At 35.2% G+C, this 22,513-nt stretch overlaps 1 protein-coding gene across 1 annotated transcript in view; it reads right to left on the reverse strand.

The window, feature by feature from the left end:
- Positions 1–12,748: 12,748 nt before the first annotated feature.
- The window catches only part of LOC110457589 (uncharacterized GMC-type oxidoreductase Mb1310-like), a 20,722-nt gene continuing 10,957 nt past the window's right edge, over positions 12,749–22,513 (reverse strand). Inside the window, exons 2-11 of the mRNA XM_021508923.1 lie at positions 22,083–22,291; positions 20,591–20,780; positions 19,786–19,914; positions 18,203–18,324; positions 16,829–16,996; positions 16,245–16,395; positions 15,534–15,694; positions 14,385–14,562; positions 13,403–13,631; positions 12,749–12,973 (exon numbers count right to left, since the gene is read on the reverse strand). Of these exons, the coding sequence (XP_021364598.1) occupies positions 12,802–12,973; positions 13,403–13,631; positions 14,385–14,562; positions 15,534–15,694; positions 16,245–16,395; positions 16,829–16,996; positions 18,203–18,324; positions 19,786–19,914; positions 20,591–20,780; positions 22,083–22,291 (1,709 nt within the window). The 3' untranslated portion in view covers positions 12,749–12,801. The remainder of the gene's footprint in view (positions 12,974–13,402; positions 13,632–14,384; positions 14,563–15,533; positions 15,695–16,244; positions 16,396–16,828; positions 16,997–18,202; positions 18,325–19,785; positions 19,915–20,590; positions 20,781–22,082; positions 22,292–22,513) is intronic.

Below are 22,513 nucleotides of genomic sequence, written 5' to 3' on the forward strand. Positions count from 1 at the left end.
CACAACAAGCACGGGGGGGGGGGGGGGAGCATAGAGCTGGGAGCATAGGTTTTTACACCAGTGCTCACACCACCGTAAAATCCAGCCAGGGCTAGCAAGGCCGAGGCATCACTTACCACCGGACCGGGCAGCAAATGCTGCACAGTGGTGGACGGCGTGCTAGACACTATCACCACGCCAGGGGCTACATCAGGGATGCAAGGAACCCCGGGAGCAGACAAAAAAAGCAGAGAAAGGTCTGGGTCCAATGAAACAAATTGTTTTACAACGGCCCGGTACGGGCCGAAACCGCTTGAACGAACCCCAGGGAAGACTCAACAGAGGTCACAATTCCGCTGGTGTTCTCCGAGGGCTTAGGCCTAGCCTTAGCCCTCGCGCCACCCCTACCCCTCCTACCCGACTTACCTGCACGCCCTCTCCGGCGGGGAGAACCACCGGCAGGAGTCGGTCAGGCACAGCAAATGTCACACGGCTGCTCCAGAGAGCAAGACCGACAGCTAGGACAGTAAGGGTGGGGTTCGGAAGCCTCAAATAAATGACCCCCAGGACAACGCCTTTGAGAAGGAGGAGTCTCCATCTCAAAGTAAACAAACCGTCAAACGCGAACACGTGGCCGGAGCCTGCTCGCAAAACGGCGCAAAATAAAGCAAAACGCTAAATTAAAACAATATAGAGTAATATAGTATTAAAGGATACAATATATATATCGGTACAAACAACGGCAGTAGCAGTTGGAACCCCGTAGAAGAAACCAAAACACGTCCGTAAACACGGAAGGCTGAAAGAATTATGGCGTGGGAAACATGGCTTTGTGTCTGATCACACGCGTGAATACTGCCGTCTGATTGGTGGGTTTTCCAGGGGTTCCCCATGGGGGGAAAAATTCTTTATTTACGTATGTAAAGAGCCAAGCAAGGTTGGAATATGCATTATAATGACTGTGGTAAAAAATTTTGAAATAGAAATGTGAAGTTCAACATTAGTGACACAACTGTCTTGAATTTAGATACATATATACCTGACAAAGGCTTCAATATTAATAAGGCATTTTTTGATAATGTTTATTAATGGAATATAAATTTATATATAAGAGCACTAGCTACATGCCACAGCACAGGAACACCCATACATTTTTACCCCCTTTTTAAATCCACCATCTGATATTAAAATGTACTAAAACTATGCAATAAAGATTTCAATCATATGAAATACTTGCACCACAAGACCGGTGTTTGAACTCAGGACCCAATCCTACCAATTGAGCTACCTGCAGGTTGCTGACGATCAACACAGTCCAGTTCCGCGACAACAGTAACAGTTTCCTGTCAAACTAAAATTATCTTATTACACTCTTTGCTATGTAATTTTTTGTATAATCATGACCATTAAGTGTTGTTGGTTTTGTAGATAAGGAACTGGACATGGAGAATGTGTGGAGTATCAAAAAGAATGTGTCACTAGGCGGGGCTGGAGTTACTGGACGGGTCTCTAATGGCAACACAGATGGGCTCAACCTGAAGGCTAACAAGACCTACTATTCCAGATATGGAGGGGTCAAAGGTAGCTGTGTATGGTTCTGTGCTTTTAAACCTGTTTAAAGCAGTCACTTAAGTAATGGACTTTCAGAAATCTTCATTCGTGTGAGTCAACCCTTAGAAGTTAAAAGTCACGCAGGTCTTCATGAGTTGTCTCAACTAACATGATATCATGTGACCAATATAATCTGTTTCTCAGTCTTTCCAGCAACTTTCACATGGATACTGATTGATAACATGTGCTATTGAATCCTGTTCTAAACAAGAATGTTTAGGTAACAGATGGTATCATTGTTCCTTCCTAAGGACTGTACTTAATTGAAAGACTGTATTACTAAGAAAACATTATAATTTTGATTTGTGATTTTTTTTTTCAGAAAAAGACCAGTTTGGTTCATCACTTGTAGGTGGTCCAGGACCTGGACTTAATCAAACAGGTAGTGATATAACTTCTATTTACGATTATCAATCTTTATAGTTAGTGGAAAACCATGATTGTAAACATAGAGGTTCCCAAATCAGTGATAGTTGGTTATCATGTCTATCTCACGCGAGTTAATAATTTTTTAAATTGTACAAAGACACAAGTTAGATTATCAAGTGTCTTTTACAATTTGAAAATTAACTAATGAGAATAAAATAAACATCACAGTTAGCCATCACAAGTTCAGGGACTTTTCTCCCACAATGTTCATATATAATATCTAAAAAAACATGTTTTACAGAATTAATTATGTCACTTGGATCGAGGAAAGAATTTTCATGAGCAATGATCAGGAAGTCACAATGGTAGATGACATTGCAAAGCATAGTTACTTGATGTCATAATTAGCAGATTGGTCAATGTCCAGGGTGTTACACACTTGGGGGTAACCGAAAAGCTTCAAAGTTTACCAACTCCTCGCAGGTTTATCAAATGAGTCATCAGGAGTGAGGAAACCTATGTTGGTTGTGGAAGACATGATCTTAAGACATAAAAATAAGGTCATGATATCCAGTTACAGTCACAATGTTAACCACTTTTGTCAATCTTTATCATAGAATATGACCCCTGCAAGTTCAAACAATGAAGAAAACTCCTGAGCCTTCAAACTTAAATAAATCAAACTTGCAAGATTTTAGTTTCTTAATATTTAAATTTATGGCAAAGCTCAGTTTTTTTCTCTTGAATCAAACTTATATGAGTCAAATTTTTTGCAGTTTTGAAATAAAATTAAGGTCTGATCGTTAGGTGAACATCAAAAATCAAAGTAAAACAATTGCCTGTACAAGAACATTGAAATGTCCCAGGTCGTTTTAGCACCTAAACATGCAAACTATACAGTGTATAATTTCATGACTGATAAACCTTAAATCAAATATTTAATAATCATATATTTCACATTAAATTTCCTGCCTTNCTTACCACTAGTGACTCATCCTTGAGCTCTAGTTTACCAGTGTTGACACTTCATTGAACTCTAGTTTACCACTGGTGACACATCCTTGAACTCTAGTTTACCACTGGTGACACATCCTTGAACTCTAGTTTACCACTGGTGACACATCCTTGAACTCTAGTTTACCACTGGTGACACATCCTTGAACTCAAGTTTACCACTGGTGACACATTCTTGAACTCTAGTTTACCAGTGTTGACACATCCTTGTGCTCTAGTTTACCACTGGTGACACATCCTTGAACTCTAGTTTACCACTGGTGACACATCCTTGAACTCTAGTTTACCACTGGTGACTCATCCTTGTGCTCTAGTTTACCACTGGTGACACATCCTTGAACTCTAGTTTACCACTGGTGACACATCCTTGTGCTCTAGTTCACCAGAATTATGGATTTTAGCTGCCAATTTTCAGATATGTATGGCATGGCATTGACATTCGTATTATTAGTTGGAATCATTTGGATGTTATTGTTAACAAAGTTCATATAAACTGTGCTGATGACTTTGTCACCAGGAAGTTTGACTGTGCATAGCACTGATCATGAGAAATTCACGGTTAATTAAATATGTAGAAATTTGTCATAATACTGTTTATGAAGATGTCAGCAATTTCATTGATTTGACCAACACCAGTCATATAATTCATTTTCTCTTTATTTAAGGATATTCTTATTACATTTTTCATTAGTTATCCCCCTTGAGGCTGAATACACTTAAATATATTATATTTGACACTTATTGATAAGGTCCCCTATTCTTTTGAACTCAAACACGAGAGTGAGGCTGATCAGTTTGCACAAGAGTGTGGCTGATGAGTGGTTTATACATAAGAGTGAGGCTGATGAGTGATTTTTTCATGAGAGTGAGGCTGATCAGTTATTGAAACACGAGAGTGAGGCTGATCAGTTTGCACAAGAGTGTGGATGATTAGTGATTATAAATGAGAGTGAGGCTGATCAGTTATTTCTGTACATGATAGTGAGGCTGATCAGTTATTGAAACATGTGAGCGAGGCTGATCAGCGATTTAAGGTCCCAATGCAGGCAAAACACTAGAGATAATCCCATTGTTGTTTTTCATCCATAGAGTTACCTCTACATATTTTTTTTTTCGTGAGGCTTGTTATTGATTTAAACATGACAGTGAAGTCAGGTTAGTTGGCCCCAGTTTATGGTTGTTATCGATATAAAACATCTATACATATGAGGTGAGTTTGGTGTTATTAAAGTTGATGTATATTTGGCACCAATTAGTTTTCTCATCTATAATCAAAGAATGTTTCCTATCTTGTATTTTTGTAAGACATGGAAAACTGTGGAATAGTTTGAACTCATTCACCCCTGAAGACACATTTGAACTCTTCCAGTTCAAAGGTTGGAACAGTTCGTTTTGCAATTTCACGAATGAATGAGTTGAGGTTCAACATTATAACTTTATATGTATTATCTTGAGTTTATTGCTAATTCTGAATGAAAAGGAATTATCATTTATGACATTTACCTGTTTTTCAATAAAAAAAATTAAAGCAATTAATATTCATATTTTACTGTACCTAAAGGTAAAAGTGATTATTATTACTGTACATAATGTGGTAAAACGATAATCAATGTTATAAATAGGAGAAGATGTAAGGGTGATTTATAAGTTAAAGTTAAAATTAAAGGAATTAATGTCACAATATTCATATTTTACTGTACCAAAAGGTAAAAGTAATTATTATTACTGTACATAATGTGGTAAAACGATAATCAATGTTATAAGTAGGAGAAGATGTAAGGGTGATTTATAAGTATGGGTTCAGTATTGTTAATACACATCGAATTTATCAGTCTGAGTACCCTCTTTCCTAAGTAACAGGTATTTTGACTTGCTGGCATGTTTATTGAAGGACAAAATGTCACTGTTTTCTCTCTTTATTTCTGTTATATTACCATCCACCAATATAACAATGATTCGTGAATAATTTCCATACATGAGTCAGCCATTATGAAAAGGAATAGGTAGTAAAGGATATTTGCTGCTACATTTATCTTTTTACAGATCACAATTAACTCATTAAATCATGAAGTGGGTTAAGTGAACTTAACCAGAAAATGGCTAACATTGACGTCAAAGTAGTTTCTTGTCCTTCATCAAGTTTAAGTCTGACAAAATTTCTGTATTTTAAGGTTTGGGGGATTCTTAGACAGAATGATGCTACTGAGGTTTGTTATTTCTGGTTGTATGGTGCTAGGTGTTAGTCCCCAACTTGTTGGTGGGATTGTTGATATATGTTACAAATATCAAAATAAGTGTCTTGTTACACATGATAAAGTGAATGTCTGGAATCAATGATCTGTTATTATTCAGGGAATAATCAATGTGTGTGTTAGAGATTATTGTTAATTCTTTTATTTTGTACTTCAGTTTCAATATTAGTTTGTTGTGAGACTTGAAACATGTTATCATATTCACACATGATGTGGGTGCAAAAGAATATTTAATGTTTTTACATGGGGCTAATAGGTCTGTCAAATGTTATGTTTCTATAAAGAGTGCTCTATAACTGGGTTGTAAGGGTTCTTTATAACGGAGTTGTAAGAGTGCTCTATAACTGGGTTGTCAGGGTTCTTTATAACCGAGTTGTAAGAGTGCTCTATAACTGGGATGTAAGAGTGCTCTACAACTGGGTTGTAAGAGTGCTCTATAACTGGGTTAGATGTGATAACATTTCCTTTTCAGTCCATAGTAACGGGTATGATAATATATACTTAGTACTATGGTTGGGTAAGGTACAAATTATACTCTAGTCCTAATTTTTAACTGATGGTATTGTTAATGTATCTCATGCAAACTGTTGTTAGAGTGTGTTTATAATGGATATGTGATAGACATTTCATTTTTGTAATCTTTTAGTCAATCTGTTCATTTAACGTACCACCTCCATGAAGACACCAGCTTTATTATGAGACCTTTTCAAATGTTCCCCATTGTAATGGTTTCATTACTAAAGGAACCTGTATTATGAGACCACATTTTGAACTTCCCAAGTGTGGTCTCTTCATACAGGTTTGACTGTTTATGTACAATTTCTAAAATTTCAACATTTCATTCTAAAAGCAGTTTCGCTGTTTTTTAAATATTTATTGCGAGGATGAGATAGTGTATCTTGTTGGTTGGATGAATAAGTGTTGTTTTAGTTATTTTATGCACGTTAATTCTTTTATGATTAGGAGGCAAAATGTGTTGCTTTGTAGTCACAAGGAATCTGATTCATCAATTAAAGTGCTAATCAGTTATCTCCCCTTTATCATATGTTTAAGTAAGACTGCAACAAAACATCAATCATAATTTTAGCTAGTTTATCATCTTAAAATTAAGCAGATCAATTGTCGATTTCTTTATATAAGAGATGAATATTTTGACATAACCTAACTATATGTTATTTTAAAACAGTTAATCCTTAATACAGCGATCAGTTTCTTGCAATACATTGGCTTAATATTTAATCCAAACATGTGATTTTTGCTATCATAATTTTCAACATTGATAAATTAAGATATGTGTGCTAGATATTAATTTTACAATTTCATCATATATAGCTGTCATATTAGCTGACATCAGGCCTGGGGTTGCTATTAGACTGAAACTGTATATAACCAAGGCCAAAAATGTTGAACTATAAAATCATTGAAATTGAAGAGATTGAGTTTTATATGGTCTTTGTGAGATGAAAGTTTTGCTAATTATTATTTCTTTGAGATATAAGTATACATCAGACAGCTCCTATTCTGCGAGATAAGTAATTAACAATTTATCCTCTTGTGTGCAATTGGTTGCCGCCAGTGTTCATTACATGTGCACAGATTTCTGACAAGGGAATGCCAACACTATAAAGGTCCTGGTCATCCACCAATTCTGATATGTTTATGATTTCAAAATTTTCAACAACTTTCAAAAATTTAAAAGTTTCTTAAAAGACTCTTTTGTGCCTTTTTTCTTTAATTGAAAAAAAAAAGAACTTTGGGAAGTATGTATTTTTTTGTTTCTATTTTCATCACCAAGAGAACCAAACAAAATTCCATAAAATGAAAAGTGAACAATAATCAGTAATATTTTTTTTTAAATTCAGAGTTGTGTGGAAGATGAGAAGCTTTATAGTGTAATATCTCGCTAAAAGTTTCTTATGTATCTTTCCACTGTTGTTGAGGGGGGAGCTTCACCAAATTTATTTTTGCGATGGCTATGCAGACTTAAAAACATACGTAGTTTCCGAGTGTTGTCACTAATATTTGTTTATCACAAAAATGGTTATATCATATTGTATAATTCTATTTTATAATATTGAGGAAATCATTTTGTTTACAGTTTGAATCAGTTTGTAAAATTCTTTTTTTGAAGTAAAATATATCAAAAATGGGGTTTAATATATCAGTTACACTTTTAAAGTGAAACCTTGAAGTATTGTATGTGAATGCAATTGGATCAGTGTTATGTTGATGCTTCTCCTCTTGCCTCTCCTGTCATTATATTTTTATTTATAAATCGCTAACCCTTTCACCACTATGTAACTTTAGTACACTCTACCATGCATTGATCTGGTCAAGTCCATTATGGTCTACAGTGGTGAAAGGGCTAATAAGTAGCAGTATGTAAAACATAAGACGTCTGTATTGAACAAACTCTCGATACATTGATTGCAGTATGCATCAAATCTTTATTTAAATTACTGCAAACTTCAAAATAAATGAGTTTTACTACAATGTTTTAAGATAATATAATGCATAATACAAAGGATATAAACAATGGAGCCTCAACATCTGGATTCCCTAGTTTATTTACTGGTTTACATGTTTGGACTAGCTAGGCTAGCCATCATCAGAACAACAGTATATACATTTAGAGAGCTAAGGTTAAAATTACGGCTCTGCCCCGACGTGATATCATGTACTATGCATAATAATAGTACTTCTAATATGTTAAAAGACTATGTTGCTTCCGCTAGGAGTATTACAAAACTATATAATCAATATTAACACAACATTTTTACTTTATTGATATGAGTTCATTATTCTAACTGCTTTAGAAAGGTTGTATATTGTTTTAATATAATTGGATAAATTGGTATTTCTTTCATATTGTTCAGCAGTAAACAATATATTTGTTTATATTATGTTCTTTATATTATAAACAATGACAAAATAATCAAGTGATTTAAACTTACATATGTGACCCGATGTTTTGTAACGTTAATACAATTTACGTAATGCCGACTAGAACATATTTTATGTTCAGGCACATGAATTGAAAATCGGATAATCCTTAAGTCGGAATACAATTGTTTATAGTTCAAAACATATGGCTTTGATGGGTTGCCTGTTTGTAATGTTGTCAGTGCCTGTATGTCGCTATAGTCATTATTATTAAATATGTACTAGCCAATGTTTACATGTATAATATCATAAAAGTCATCATTATATACCTGTCTTGTCAGTGTTTGTTTGTTGCTGAAATGATTTATTAGACCAGTCTTAAGTCATGATTAACCACAAAAAATAATGAACTTATCACTCTAACAAATAATAAACTTCCCACTTTATTTATTTTTTTTAGAAAAATTTCCACTCATCAGAAATTATGTATTGACCACTCTAAGATGACATGTATAGACCACCTGAAGAAATCATCATTTACCACTCTAAGAAATCATGTATTGGACCACTCTAAGATGACATTTTATAGACCACCTGAAGAAATCATCATTTACCACTGTAAGAAATCATATATTGGACCACTCTTAGATGACATGCATAGAGCACCTGAAGAAATCATCATTTACCACTGTAAGAAATCATATATTGGACCCCTCTAAGATGACATTTTATAGACCACCTGAATAAATCATCATTTACCACTGTAAGAAATCATATATTGGACCACTCTAAGATGACATTTTATAGACCACCTGGATAAATCATGTATTAGACCACTCTAAGATGGCATCTATAGACCACCTGAATAAATCATCATTTACCACTGTAAGAAATCATATATTGGACCACTCTAAGATGACATTTTATAGACCACCTGAAGAAATCATCATTTACCACTCTAAGAAATCATGTATTGGACCACTCTAAGATGACATTTTATAGACCACCTGGATAAATCATGTATTAGACCACTCTAAGATGGCATCTATAGACCAACTGAATAAATCATCATTTACCACTGTAAGAAATCATGTATTGGACCCCTCTTAAGATGACATTTTATAGACCACCTGAATAAATCATCATTTACCACTGTAAGAAATCATATATTGGATCACTCTAAGATGACATTTGATAGACCACCTAAAGAAATCATCATTTACCACTGTAAGAAATCATGTATTGGACCACTCGATAAGATGACATGTATAGACCACCTGAAGAAATCATCTGTATTTGGCCAGGAACATGCTTGGATGAAGGGCTACCAAGTTTTTTTCATTTGAATGACCTTGACCTCTGGTCAAATGTGTATAAACAAAAGGTCTAGGGTGGTGATATTTGACAAGTTGCATGCTGAGTTGATGGCTATAGGGGTCAAATGTGTTCAAATCTTTTAATAGGTTCTTTTGAAGGATATTTAGTCATAAAATTGATATTTTGCCTGTAGCTTTATTTTGTCCACTTTTAACCCTTTCACCACTGTAGACCATAATGGACTCATCTAGATCAATGCATGGTAGGGTCTACTAAAGTTACATAGGGGTGAAAGGGTTAAGGTTACAAGTGTGAGATTAATACCAGGTGAGCGATGCAGGCCTATTGGGTCTCTTGTTAGAGGAAACCGCTCACAGATTATGTAGGTGGTTGCTAAATAAGGCGCCATCTCGATTTCGATTTTCCAGTTGTGAAAGTTCCCTTCTTTGATAGTAACATCCCTGTGCACCAGCAAACGGTGTCATGTCGCAGTTTATTCGGTATTCCAGAGCTTGAAAACGATATCTTGATAGAAGTCGACTTCTGACGGCAAACTTGCAAAAAAGGTTTTCAAAGATGAAGGTCAATGAGAACTATGGGCAAGACGCATGATCGCCAACGTGATCCCATTGGAAATATTCTGTTTTCTCTAGTTGTATGATACTCGAATTTTTGATATACTCATTAGTTGGCGATGCGGTTTCGTAGTCAATACCTACGCTGTCGCTTTTGAATTGTCTTATATTTTAAAGGGAATGGCAAAAACTGAAAGAGAAACTAATACATATTCTGGCAACATTAACTTTTTTTATTCCTATCCCCTTTCTTCTACACCCGCCCCAATACTTTTATTTCACACCTCTGACATCTACCCACCGCCAAACACCCCATACCACCGTATGTCCATATCCATATACACGTAACTAAATCTCTTAAGGTCCTCCATTCTCCTCTTAATATACTGAAAACGTAATCATTTTAGCGCACTAAAATTTTAGGGTACTTTCAAATTTTAACAAATTAGCGCATTTTCTATAAGGAACTATATATAGGAATTTCAATTCGCGCATTCGTAATTGAGCGCAAAATGTGCTGAAATCAGTCTACCGATGAAATAGGTACGCTTACAGTTACTACCTTAGATTACTGACCACTATTTATATTTGTAATTCCTTTCCCTTTATTTCTCTCTACTCTAAACTACTTTGTTCTTTCCAATGACCTTGCTTGGCGATATCATACGTTTGGCTTTGATGTTGAAACCTTGCCTATGTAAGGGAGGTAATGGAGTATGTCCCCGTGCCGGGACATACCAAAGTCCTTCAAACTTTGTAGTTGTCTTTCCCAACTTAACGTTCAGCAATGAAGGACAATACAACATCTGGTTCATCCGTTGTCACAATTATGTGGCCGGCCGATGGTAGCAATATAAAGTCGACATCAGATCGATGATATTGTAAGGAAGCAATTACACCAACATACCCTGCACACTTACAACATACATTAATAAAATACACAAATGGAGGCACATCCTTTAATGACCACTGAGACGTTAAACTATATAAAACCGAACCAAACTGCTCTCATGACAAATACTATTACTTCTGTTTTTAACTACAATGTAGATCTCTGCCAATCTCAGTGTTAACCCCTCCTACATATACATGCAAGGATAAATAAGCCCTTATTTACCGTTTTCAGCCATGCCTCAGATCTCTTCTTTAAAACCGCAAATTTCAATGATGAAATCTTAAACGGCACATATACTCTAAAATATGGATATTTTTGAGTTATTCCTTTTTAGATTATGTGAATACATTGTAACACTTGGTTTATCCTCGATACTCCATGGGTTACGTTCTCTTACGTTCTCTGCCCCCCTATAATATGTGATAGCAAAATTACAGGCACACAGTTACATATGTAGTTAGCTATTTATTGGTCTCGGGTAAAAAACAACTGACTAATCACTAGGCTGAAACCCGTTCCAAAGCCAGTCAATCCTACCGTTTGGCGACTGCCAGATTCTTTTAATTTGTATCACAAGGTGGCTCACATTGAGCCTTAGGTTTTTCTAGGACATGTGACAAGGGTTCAGGGAGCGAAAGTGTGCGTAACCCCTGGAGTATCGAGGATGCACGTGGTTAAGGAGGATGACAATTTGTCTAATAATCCAGATATTCCTTGTCTGTCGTGTGATTCATTGAGATTTTCATCTTGACTTGATATTCTGCACTTAAAGGTCTCGAGATTTAAATATAACAATCACTTCTCATTGTTTAATTGTCCCTTAAATCCAGGATTTATCTTTACGCATTTTCCTTATGTCTCAACTTCCTTATTTTTGTATGGGCTCCAGACAGAATGATAGCCTACTTTACACGACTCTTAAGTTAGACCCTATTCTAGTTGTAGAATTATAAGGAAATAACCATTTTATCCTTTGTTTTGCATTAATGTTTAGCAGTGTTACATATAAAGGCTAGAATGTGATGTTACGGTTGGTTTAATTAAATAGATTAACTATCTTATTACAGTGTAACATGATTTAGGTTTGTTAGCTTAACTTAGCGGACAAACGCAAACACAGTGATACATTAATCACCATAGGATATATGGGAAAGATCTGAAAAGTAACCAGAAATCAAACTCCTTTCAAATATCTTTTCATAATATCATCACTTGGAGTACCAAGGTGGTGAATTCATTGGGATAATGTCATCACTTGAAGCACCAAGGCGGTGAATTCGTTGGGATAACACCATCCGACATCTATGTTAAGGTTAGAGTTTCTATCCTAAAATCAACTAACGATATAAATAGTAATAGTTTTGGGAAAACAATTTTGATGCATTTTGACAGATTGAAGTAGATATCATTACATATAATTTACACTCACATCCCGAGTATATGAAATAAATAAATTCCAATGTGCCCAAAAGAAAAAATAAAGTTATCTTCCGTCACAATTTTAGATATTAATTGAACCTAGCATTACTATTGCCAAACTGAACTTATAAATTAACTATATTGATTGGTCCTTTTATTATGCTATTTCAATTTTACAGATAATTTTATATGCGTCACGTAGATCAGTGATTGAAAAAAAACATTACTATAATACAAGCCTGTTATGGAGTATTTAATGTAAAGTTCAGAAGTTAATTAACGTAAACAGTGCAGATCGAATGTTCAGTAATTTAAAGAAAAAACAAAGGACATATGCAATATGAATTTTAAGCTGTCGGAAAAAGATCCGCTCTTTGGTCTTTTACCACAATAATACTTAAGTCATACTAATTCATGAATTATTTATGCAAATAAAATATCATTCATTTATTTAGATAAATTATTGATACTAGAATAACAATATTCATCAAATTTTGTTTTTTTGCAGAATTCTTTTGATATCCTGGACAGAATCCTTTCCTCTGATAAGGTCTGCCGCCTTTTCTCCGATCATAATGGAGGCGGCGTTTGTGTTAGCTGACGGAACGTTCCTCATCACAGACGCGTCAGCCACACGTAGTCCAGATATACCCCTAACACTGCAAGGAAAACGAACTCATCTTATTGTTTAACAAAGTTAAACGTCCCCCGAAAGATTGTTCCAGGATTTGACTGTACAAAATGTGAAATAGTTTCTCCTCAGGGATGATGTTGACTGATATGTGAATACTTTTTTTCAAGTTTCCTCTTGTACTAAATCTGATGCATTAACAATATTTAGTCATGTCAAAATCACAAGATTGCTAGACATTATTTGGATATCTAGATATAAATACGCATATTGACTAAAAACGAAGTTATTGATAAAATCATGCATCATCTTAACATGAAAAAGAACTTGCATTGTATCTTATTATTGTAAAAAAAACACCAGTTACTTCTGATTGCGGCATCATGTTTGTATAATACTAAAACTAAATTTAATATCAATATTTAGAGAGTGTCTCCTATCATGGCGACGAACTTACCGTAGGTAGGGATCTACAACAGCCGTCGGGTCATCCAAAGCTCCCATACGACAAGTAGTTGTTGGATGGAACACTGTATGCGTGTAATGTCGTATGTAGCAGTCCCAGAATGCATCTGACCGAAACGTATGCTGATCACACAGTTCCTCCAATGTCGACTTACTGTCAAGTTGCATTCCAATCTCCTTCAAGACTGGTGTGGCAACAAGCTTTTCAATGATCCTCATAGCTGAAATTGTGTGAAAAATGAAAATGTTTGAGTTAGTTGAATATCTTCTGGTACCATTTATTGACAAGAACAACTCAGAGTCATCGCTCTAAACTTTAGTTTCAAATTCATATAATTCAAATATATGAAGACAAGTTAAATTAAATTGTATATAGTTATAATTTTTTTGCAGATTTGTATAAATAAGGTGAATGAGACGAAATTGATATGGAAAATGAAACAGCAACACATATTCAAATATTTGCATCTATCTTTAATAAAAAAACAAAAGTAAAATTGAATTGAATCAATCTTTAATTGAATGAAAGTTATTTACAAAAAAGACGAAACAAACATTTCTACAATTAAATCAGTAGATATATTGTTATTATTGCACCTATCTTGATTTAATTAAGGGCAAGTTTAGATAACATGGAGATCAATACATTTTGTTTCTTTTTTACTTATTTTCAATTCGATCGCTGATAAGTTCAATTTAACTGTATATATCTTCACAATCAGATTATAAAAGAAAAGTGCAAATCTTTTAACATGAATTATGATCGTTTGTGTGTCCCATTGCCATTTTTCATGCACATTCGTAACCAACTTGGAGTGCTACATAATTCCTTTTATTACATAGATTTTTTCCTTAATTATTTCAACGACATAAAACAAGACAATATGTTAAATCACAATTCGGAAAAGAAGTTTACAAAGCCTAACAAAATGTCTGAAATTATATGAAATGTTTTCTGCAACAGAAATACATACCTGCAATGAGGGTTTTGACATCATCCGGGTCCTCTAAGTATTTAGGATCTATGATGGGATGGTCGAAAGGATCTTTACTCTTAAGGCGGATCGTGCCTTTACTTTTAGGATGGAGAAGAGTAGGTAAAAATGACATTGTCTCCTTGGCTGGATCGTACGTAAATACCCTGTTCATAATCTGAAATTATGTATATTTCACACTTTGCTCAAATTTACTGTTAATAACGAAATTTTAGAGTTTGGGAGGCCAAATAGGTGAAAATCACTGAATAGATTATCCTCGATACTCCAGAGGTTACGCTCAATAACGCTCTCTGCACCCATTGAATATGTCATAGCAAAATTGAAGGCACGACGAAAGCTGTTTGGTTGTTCTCCGGTAAAACAAAACCTGACCAATCACTTGGCTGATACCTCTCCTTTGATAATTACAGTGGAGCGACACCTGACTTTAAAGTCAGCCATTTTTTATCGTTACGCAACCGCCTGATTCTTTTAATGTACATCAACGGATATAACTAGTCTTCTTGTTTCTTCTTAAGCAAGGTGTTTCGACAGAATAAATACTAGTGATTATTCTTTAAGCTCAAGGCTTTCTCTTCTCCTTTTATAATAACATTGTACAAATGTTTTAAAACCCACTTTGACGTTAACTAGCTACAAAATCATTGTCACATTTCATATAAACTTTGATATTCATATATCGAACAGTTTGATATTGGCCTGCCTTTTTATTATTATCTTAACATTCAAATATTCTAATGCAAGCATGGAAATGAATACCAGTAACTCAACTTAATTAGTATCATCTCATTAATAAAAATATTTCTTATATTTTATAGGATTTACACAAATTACTTCAAGATGTAATTATATTTCAAAACGAGTGGAAGTAAAACGTAGTTTTGTTTTTTAGATATACATTTTTAATAAGTAAGATTATGATTCATTCAACATAAAGCTTGACTGAATGTGAATACAATTAAAATTTTGAAAAAACCCCCCAAAAAACCTGAACAATATTATGTTAACCTTATTTGTCTCCTGTGACCTCTTACAACCTTCAAACCTTATAGTTTACGATACATCTTAAGCACAATAAATCGTCTTGACTAACATTTTATTACAAGGTTGTTATATAATGCTTACATCATCTCTATAATTCATCGGAGCATGCGCTTTGCCTTCTTCTGTAAGCCCATGCGAGCTTAAGAAGTGCAACTGTATATCTGGACTCCGCCCATCATTCTTTGTAGTTCCATCCTTGTAAACAAATCCCATGGCCTCCAAAGCAGTAGCCGCTATGTAGCCTAGTAAGAGATGTTTACATATTAAGGGTTTTACAAACTACATGTATGTAGTAATATGTACCTCCTTTATAAAAAGGTTCCAAACTTGACAAGTTTTAATAGAATTCATAATACAAATTACACACATACCCTCCGTAGGATTACATTACGTTTGATATAAAACTCTTTTGAACACAAATAACACGAACATCATGTTTTTCAATCATTTCAGTTTTCATGCATATCTTGTCGCAATATTCAGACGATATCAAGCCATTTCAATGACTCTGTCATTATAGCAATAATCTCAATTTATAGTTTGAAAATAACTTATGAGAGTTGGTTAGCAATACAAGAATCTTTCACGAGTTTGAGTAAAAATATTACATTTCTAAGCACATCAATATGCAGTAAGATTGTGCTAATGTAGCGAACACTTAATTTACAATATACGATATATATTTCAAAATGGTTTGCAACACGAAAAACATGTCAATAATGAAAAACCATTTTAACGAAATATTGTATATAGTTTGTATAACTGAAGGTGAGAAACATATGAAGAACTTGCCTGATTTAAGCAATAAGTATTGTAGAACTGACTGAACGGCGGCGAACTTCTCCAACGTCAGTGCTGCACTGATGTTAATGCTGTGCACGACAGGTATAAGTATGTGGTCTTGTAGGTTGTTACCTACTGGAAGATCTGCTACAACGTCTATCTGTAACATGATCAAGAGAAAAAATTACTACTTTCAATTTTAAGGAGGAGATAAATGGCTGTCTATTACAATGCTGTCAGTTGTGCCAGGGAAAATACAAGGCGGTCATTTGTATTTGTAGAAATATGCGTTTGTACAATTCGAGGAAGAAAGATAGAACTGTTAACTTATTCATCTGTTATGTATCTCTTTAAACAAATTTGGTTTCTAGGAGGAAAAGAAGAATTTTAAATTATATTTGAAAATACAAAACATACAGATACTTTAACCGTCAAATTTGAATACAGACCAATCAATTGTTTTAATCAAATGGTCAAGTCAATCAATCGAATGTTGATGAGATAAAACAGAAACGCGTTATAACGATATGGCTATATATGTTTCAAAAGTACAATTAAATTGATGGATACAGACAAATGTTAGTTTACGTTACCCCCATTTCCTCAAGATGTTTCTTCGGCCCTATCCCCGACAGCATGAGAGTCTGGGGCGAGTTGATTGCCCCTCCGGACAGTATCACCTCCTTATTGGCGTATACTCTTACCTTCCGACCCCTTCTGATCACCTCTACTCCCACCGCCTTCTTGTTCTCTATCATCACCTGTTACGTCATTAAATTCAGGCTCCGTTATTAAATCTGAGTGACGTCACAATATTTAAATGACGTCATAAAACTACATTTTCCCCTAGTTAGAGCTATTGAGTTATAAGTTGTAGAATTAGTATTAAAATATTTAATCAAAATAGTTCTGATGTTTATAAAAAATGTACGACTAATGAATTAAATCTAAAAAAGTTATGAATTAGAATTAGAGCATCTTATATTTGATTGTACAGTATCATAGACTTTACTCATAAAATGTTTGTTTTAGTTTGTCATTCTATTGTGTTTATCAGAGGAACCTTCGATACTCCAGGGGTTATGCTTACTAAAACTCTCTGCACCCCTGGAATATGTCATTGCAAAATTGAAGGCCGCACCCAGCTATTGGATTGGTCTCGGGTAAAAATAGCCTGACCAATCGCTAGTCTGATATCTGAATGTCCTTTGAAAATTACAGAGGAGCAACATCTGAATTCAAAGCCAGTCAATTTTACCGTAAGGCTGTTAAGGGATTTTGTTGTTGTACATCAAAGGATCAAACTAGTCTTCTTGTATCATCCACAGAGTGGCGCACACTGAGTCGTTCGAATTTGCATTACATATTCCGTAGAGCGTAAGTGAGGATGATCAGAGGTAACTGTCTCATTTGTTTTTTTAAACATGGGCATCGTCAATCGATTTCAATGAAAATTCTACATTTATTTCAGTGTTTAGGTTAACCAAATAATATTGGTCAAGAATTGAAAACATAGGTAGGTTTGCATTTTTGTTTTATCCAAATAACTGTTCAATCTGTTTCAATAAATGGAATTTAAACTAAAATATTCTTTATCAAATAATTTATATGTAAAGAAGTATGCAATATAATAGTGGCAAAAGCATCTACGTTTTCAGCAAATACTAATATAAAAACCCATATATACCTTATTATTATCATCAAAGTTTTAATTTTTACACAAACAATGTACGTATGAAACGTGTCGCAACGTTTCAAGACCGACTAGTCCCTTTTTCAAGCTTTGACTGAATGAGTGTCATAGCTCAGTCATAGCTCAGTCATAAGTCAGTCATAGCTTGACAAAGGGACCAGTTGGTGTTGAAACATTGTTTCACGTTTAAAACATTCTTTGTTTGTGTATAAAGTAAAACTTTGATATTACATCTTTCCACACTGATGAATCTTATTGAAGATTGTGTATATACCTTGGTAACAATAGAGTGCGTTGCCACATGAAAATTTGACCTAGTCATGACTGGCTTGAGAAAGGCTTGATACGTACTCCATCGTACTCCTTTGTGTATTGTAGCTTGCATCCTGCAAAATCCTGATGTCATAAAAGCAAAGTGATATGGAAATTGTTGTTGATTTAAATTGAAGCTATTTTCGAAGGAAGTTCGGAAACAAATATTTTGTTGCTAATTGATTGCCTTAACGTCCTCATCGCATATCTGAATAAATAGATGAATAAACATATGAATAAAATAAACAAATAAAAATCCTCTGTTATAGCAAATATCACTACAATGAATATTCATACAAGTTCTTATAGTTCGCTATTAGAACTCGCATTCAATTGTTATAGTAAATGTCTTTATAACGAATATTTGTACACGTTCCGATAGTGAGCTACCAAAATGCATACACATATTAGTTGTAGTCATGTTTGCTTATACAGGGTAAAGTTGCACTGAGTATATAACTAAATACCAAGAACTGTATTTACCATATCGATCGGAGATACCTTATTGGGCTTGCAATCAAGAACACTACAATCTCTTTTACTTCGGGGGAAAATATCGTAAGAGGCGACTAGTGTGGTCTCCTGCAGAATCGAGGGTTGTTCTTCCTTGTCCTCTATTTAGGGGTCATTGAAGAAATCAAAAATAAACCTGCTATAACTCACTGCATTTGTATCGTAAAACGCGACTAACTTGGCCCCCTGTAGAATTGGGTTTTTTCTTCCGTGTCTACTGCGAAGTAGACATGGAAGAGACCAAAATTTATCTGATGCCTCCATTAGGACACTTTTTCATTTCCCATCTTTCCTGTCTCCTTTCTTTTTTTTATATCTATTTTTTTGCTTCAGGCGGTGTCTCCCTAGGCACCCAACCTCATATGACCCTGGCTGTTACAGGGATGTTAAGACCCTAACAAACAAATACTTCAGCCGCTTTCCTTGATCTTATCTTAAAACATTACCAATCAGGTACGGCGTACTACTGTGCTGTATGCTGAACGGGTCGACTTCTTTTTTCCAATCGTGAAATTTCCGTTCTTGGTGGTTACATCCCAGCTTCCCATACCTACGGTGTTTATCTGTTGCAGATCATTCGGCATTGAAGAGCTTGATCCGAATATCATTACTTTTCTGACAGATGTAGACTGCTGTTGGACGTACTTACAACACAATGTTTATTTGGTTTCCATCATGATACAATTTGGATAAATACTTTTTCTTTGTGAGAAATGCGAGTTCTCGGTGTTAGGACGCGGCTATGACCTTGATTTACATTTCGGGTGTCGATAACGCAGAAGTCGTATTCTCCTTTTTCTTTTTCGGAAGACTCCATGATAATCTTTCCTTTGTTCATATTTGCTCTAGTTTGACCAATTTTGAGGGCGAATTGATGTTTGCTTATTGACTCATGAGGAGGAGTGTTTACGAACGAAAAATAACATATCAACATTGAATGTATCCGATTGTATAGTGATAGTGTAATTATTAGACTTAAGGTAACGTTGAATTTGCTCTTAATATGAGTACTTTGCAGTATTTGATTGTTACCTATTTGGTCCTCTCCGTTACAGTCCACAAAATTGTAGCCTAGCTGCTGACCGGCCTGGATATATTTCTCCTGAAGCTGAGTCTGTGTTGGACCTGTCACGTACAGGGGTCCGTTCTTTCCGTGATACTCTGCAAACATACAAAGGCTCATTAACTTTATAACAAGAAACGTCCGTGGGCATTTTCTTGCGTGTTTTGAATCATTTAGATCGTTTTCTAGTACAATCGTTCTTGGATACCCAATATAAACAAACAGTTGTTTTAATTTTTGTGGTGCCATAGCAACAATTTTTACCATGAATGTGTATACACAGCAAACATTTTATTACATACAGTTACGACAAACGTTGGTCATTTGTGTGCGTAGAATTACTGTCAAAAGACCTCAATCCAAATACCAGTCAAAGTAACCGAAATCTGTGCAAAACACCCTTTGCTGAACGATATAAATAAAATTGTGGTTTATGCAATGCTTTAGTGAGTGACCGGTATTATGAAGTATATGAGAGAATGGGAACATAAACACCTTGGGGTGTTTGTATGTTATCTTGGTGACTAAATGTAATGTGTATGAGAAAATGCATACACAATTGAAAATTGAATACAAAAATTGGTCGTTTGAATAACATTCATGACAAATCGTATTTTGAATCAAGTATATTTCCAAGATGCTTAACCTTACATTTGTTAGAGAAAATTCGCGTCGTATTGTAAACTGTATATCTTAACGCAGTAAAAGAAGACAGATATATTCTTATGATACTGACGGTTAACTTCATTTACATTACAAAGTAAAATAACTAACTTGATGTTTTAAACTCGGGAATTTGGGTATTTTCCGACTTGATGAAGTATGGAAGAACATCCTTGTAACTCCACCCGTCACATCCCTCGGCCGCCCAACTGTTGTAGTCATGGCGATTACCTCTCATGTACACCATCCAATTTAATCCACTTGATCCACCGAGCACGTACCCACGTGGCCAGTAACTCCTCTAAAATGGATTTGTTTGATTTATTTACCGTCTGTTAAATAATCTGTTAACAAATTTCTTCAACAATTTCATGTCCATCTCGTACAATCAATAATTAAGCTTAAGATTTTTTTTATTAAAATACAGATCTTCATTTACCTGCGTCTGGAGAGATAATGCCGTAAGTGATAAATTAACAACTGTATTTTAATAATACTGGCTAAAGAATGAAGATTGGTAAGAGATACTATGTTTCAACTTATACAAATTTATCAAAAATCTACTTCTTGACTAATGATATTCGTATGGGATATAAACCATTTCCCTTTAGAGGCCGACTTATTACTTTTTTCACGATAATTAGGTACGGTCTACTTATAAGCTGTACAATAAGCGTGGCAATTTAAATATTTTGATTATTGACTTTTTCCTTTTTTGATAGTAACACCCATGTTTCCAACCTACGTTGTTTGCATGTCGCATTTTAATCGGAATTTAGGAGCTTGCTTAACATATCAAGACTGCAGTGATAGACGTCGACTGCTAGCGAACTTATACAGACAAAGGTTTGGAGGAATGAAGGTTGATGGAGACTAACGCGAACTTATACAGACAAAGGTTTGGAGGAGTGAAGGTTGATGGAGACTTACGCGAACTTATACAGACAAAGGTTTGGAGGAGTGAAGGTTGATGGAGACTAACGCGAACTTATACAAACAAAGGTTTGGAGGAATGAAGGTTGATGGAGACTAACGCGAACTTATACAGACAAAGGTTTGGAGGAATGAAGGTTGATGGAGACTAACGCGAACTTATACAGACAAAGGTTTGGAGGGATGAAGGTTGATGGAGACTAACGCGAACTTATACAGACAAAGGTTTGGAGGGATGAAGTTTGATGAAGACTAACGCGAACTTATACAGACAAAGGTTTGGAGGAGTGAAGGTTGATGGAGACTAACGGCAAGTGTTATGGTCGACATCATGATCTCATTGATAATATTCCACATTGTTCTGTGTTGTGAAAGTCGATATTTTTGATAATGCTCGTTAGTGTTTCTTTTTGTTTACTTGTCACTGCCCCGGTCATCGCTTTGAGGCCTTAGCGTTACTTTGATTTGAACTATACTGACATGGCATGTTCTTTCGAGCAGAAAACGCGAACCCTTTCGGAACACCCGTCCTTTTTCTCCTTGATATTTCTCAATAGTCGGTCTGCATATTTTCCTTTGTTTGTGGTTTTTTAACTAGTTTTATTGATTTTAACTAACGGTTTTGATGGCACCTGGGTATTTGATTATGTTTTTTAGATAGTGCACTTACATTTTCATTCATAGCCTTACATGCGTGCTTCTGGGGTTCTGTAAAGTATTGCCAGTCCTGTTCTGACTTCTGCACGTCCATAGCGGCAGCGGGGACTGAGATCAACGGGTTCTCTTCCTCCCGGCCCCCTGCCTCCAGAAGAAGCACGTTACTGCCTCTGTCCTCTGACAGTCGAGTAGCTATCACAGATCCCGCGGACCCAGCGCCAACTTAAACAGAAAGGCGGGGATAAGGAAGGACATTGTTTAAACATGAATCAGTAAGATAACAACGTTCCCTTTTGTATGTATCAAATGATCGGTGTAAGGATGTCCCTGAGGACACAGTAAAACACTTCCTATTCAAAGGTTGGAATAGTTCATTATGAAACTGCAGGGGTGAATGAGTTAAGGGAGTTAATGTCCCAATTAAATGTGTGCCATTCACCTCTT

This window comes from Mizuhopecten yessoensis, unplaced genomic scaffold (assembly GCF_002113885.1).
Source record: "Mizuhopecten yessoensis strain PY_sf001 unplaced genomic scaffold, ASM211388v2 scaffold9253, whole genome shotgun sequence".
Taxonomy (NCBI): domain Eukaryota; kingdom Metazoa; phylum Mollusca; class Bivalvia; order Pectinida; family Pectinidae; genus Mizuhopecten; species Mizuhopecten yessoensis.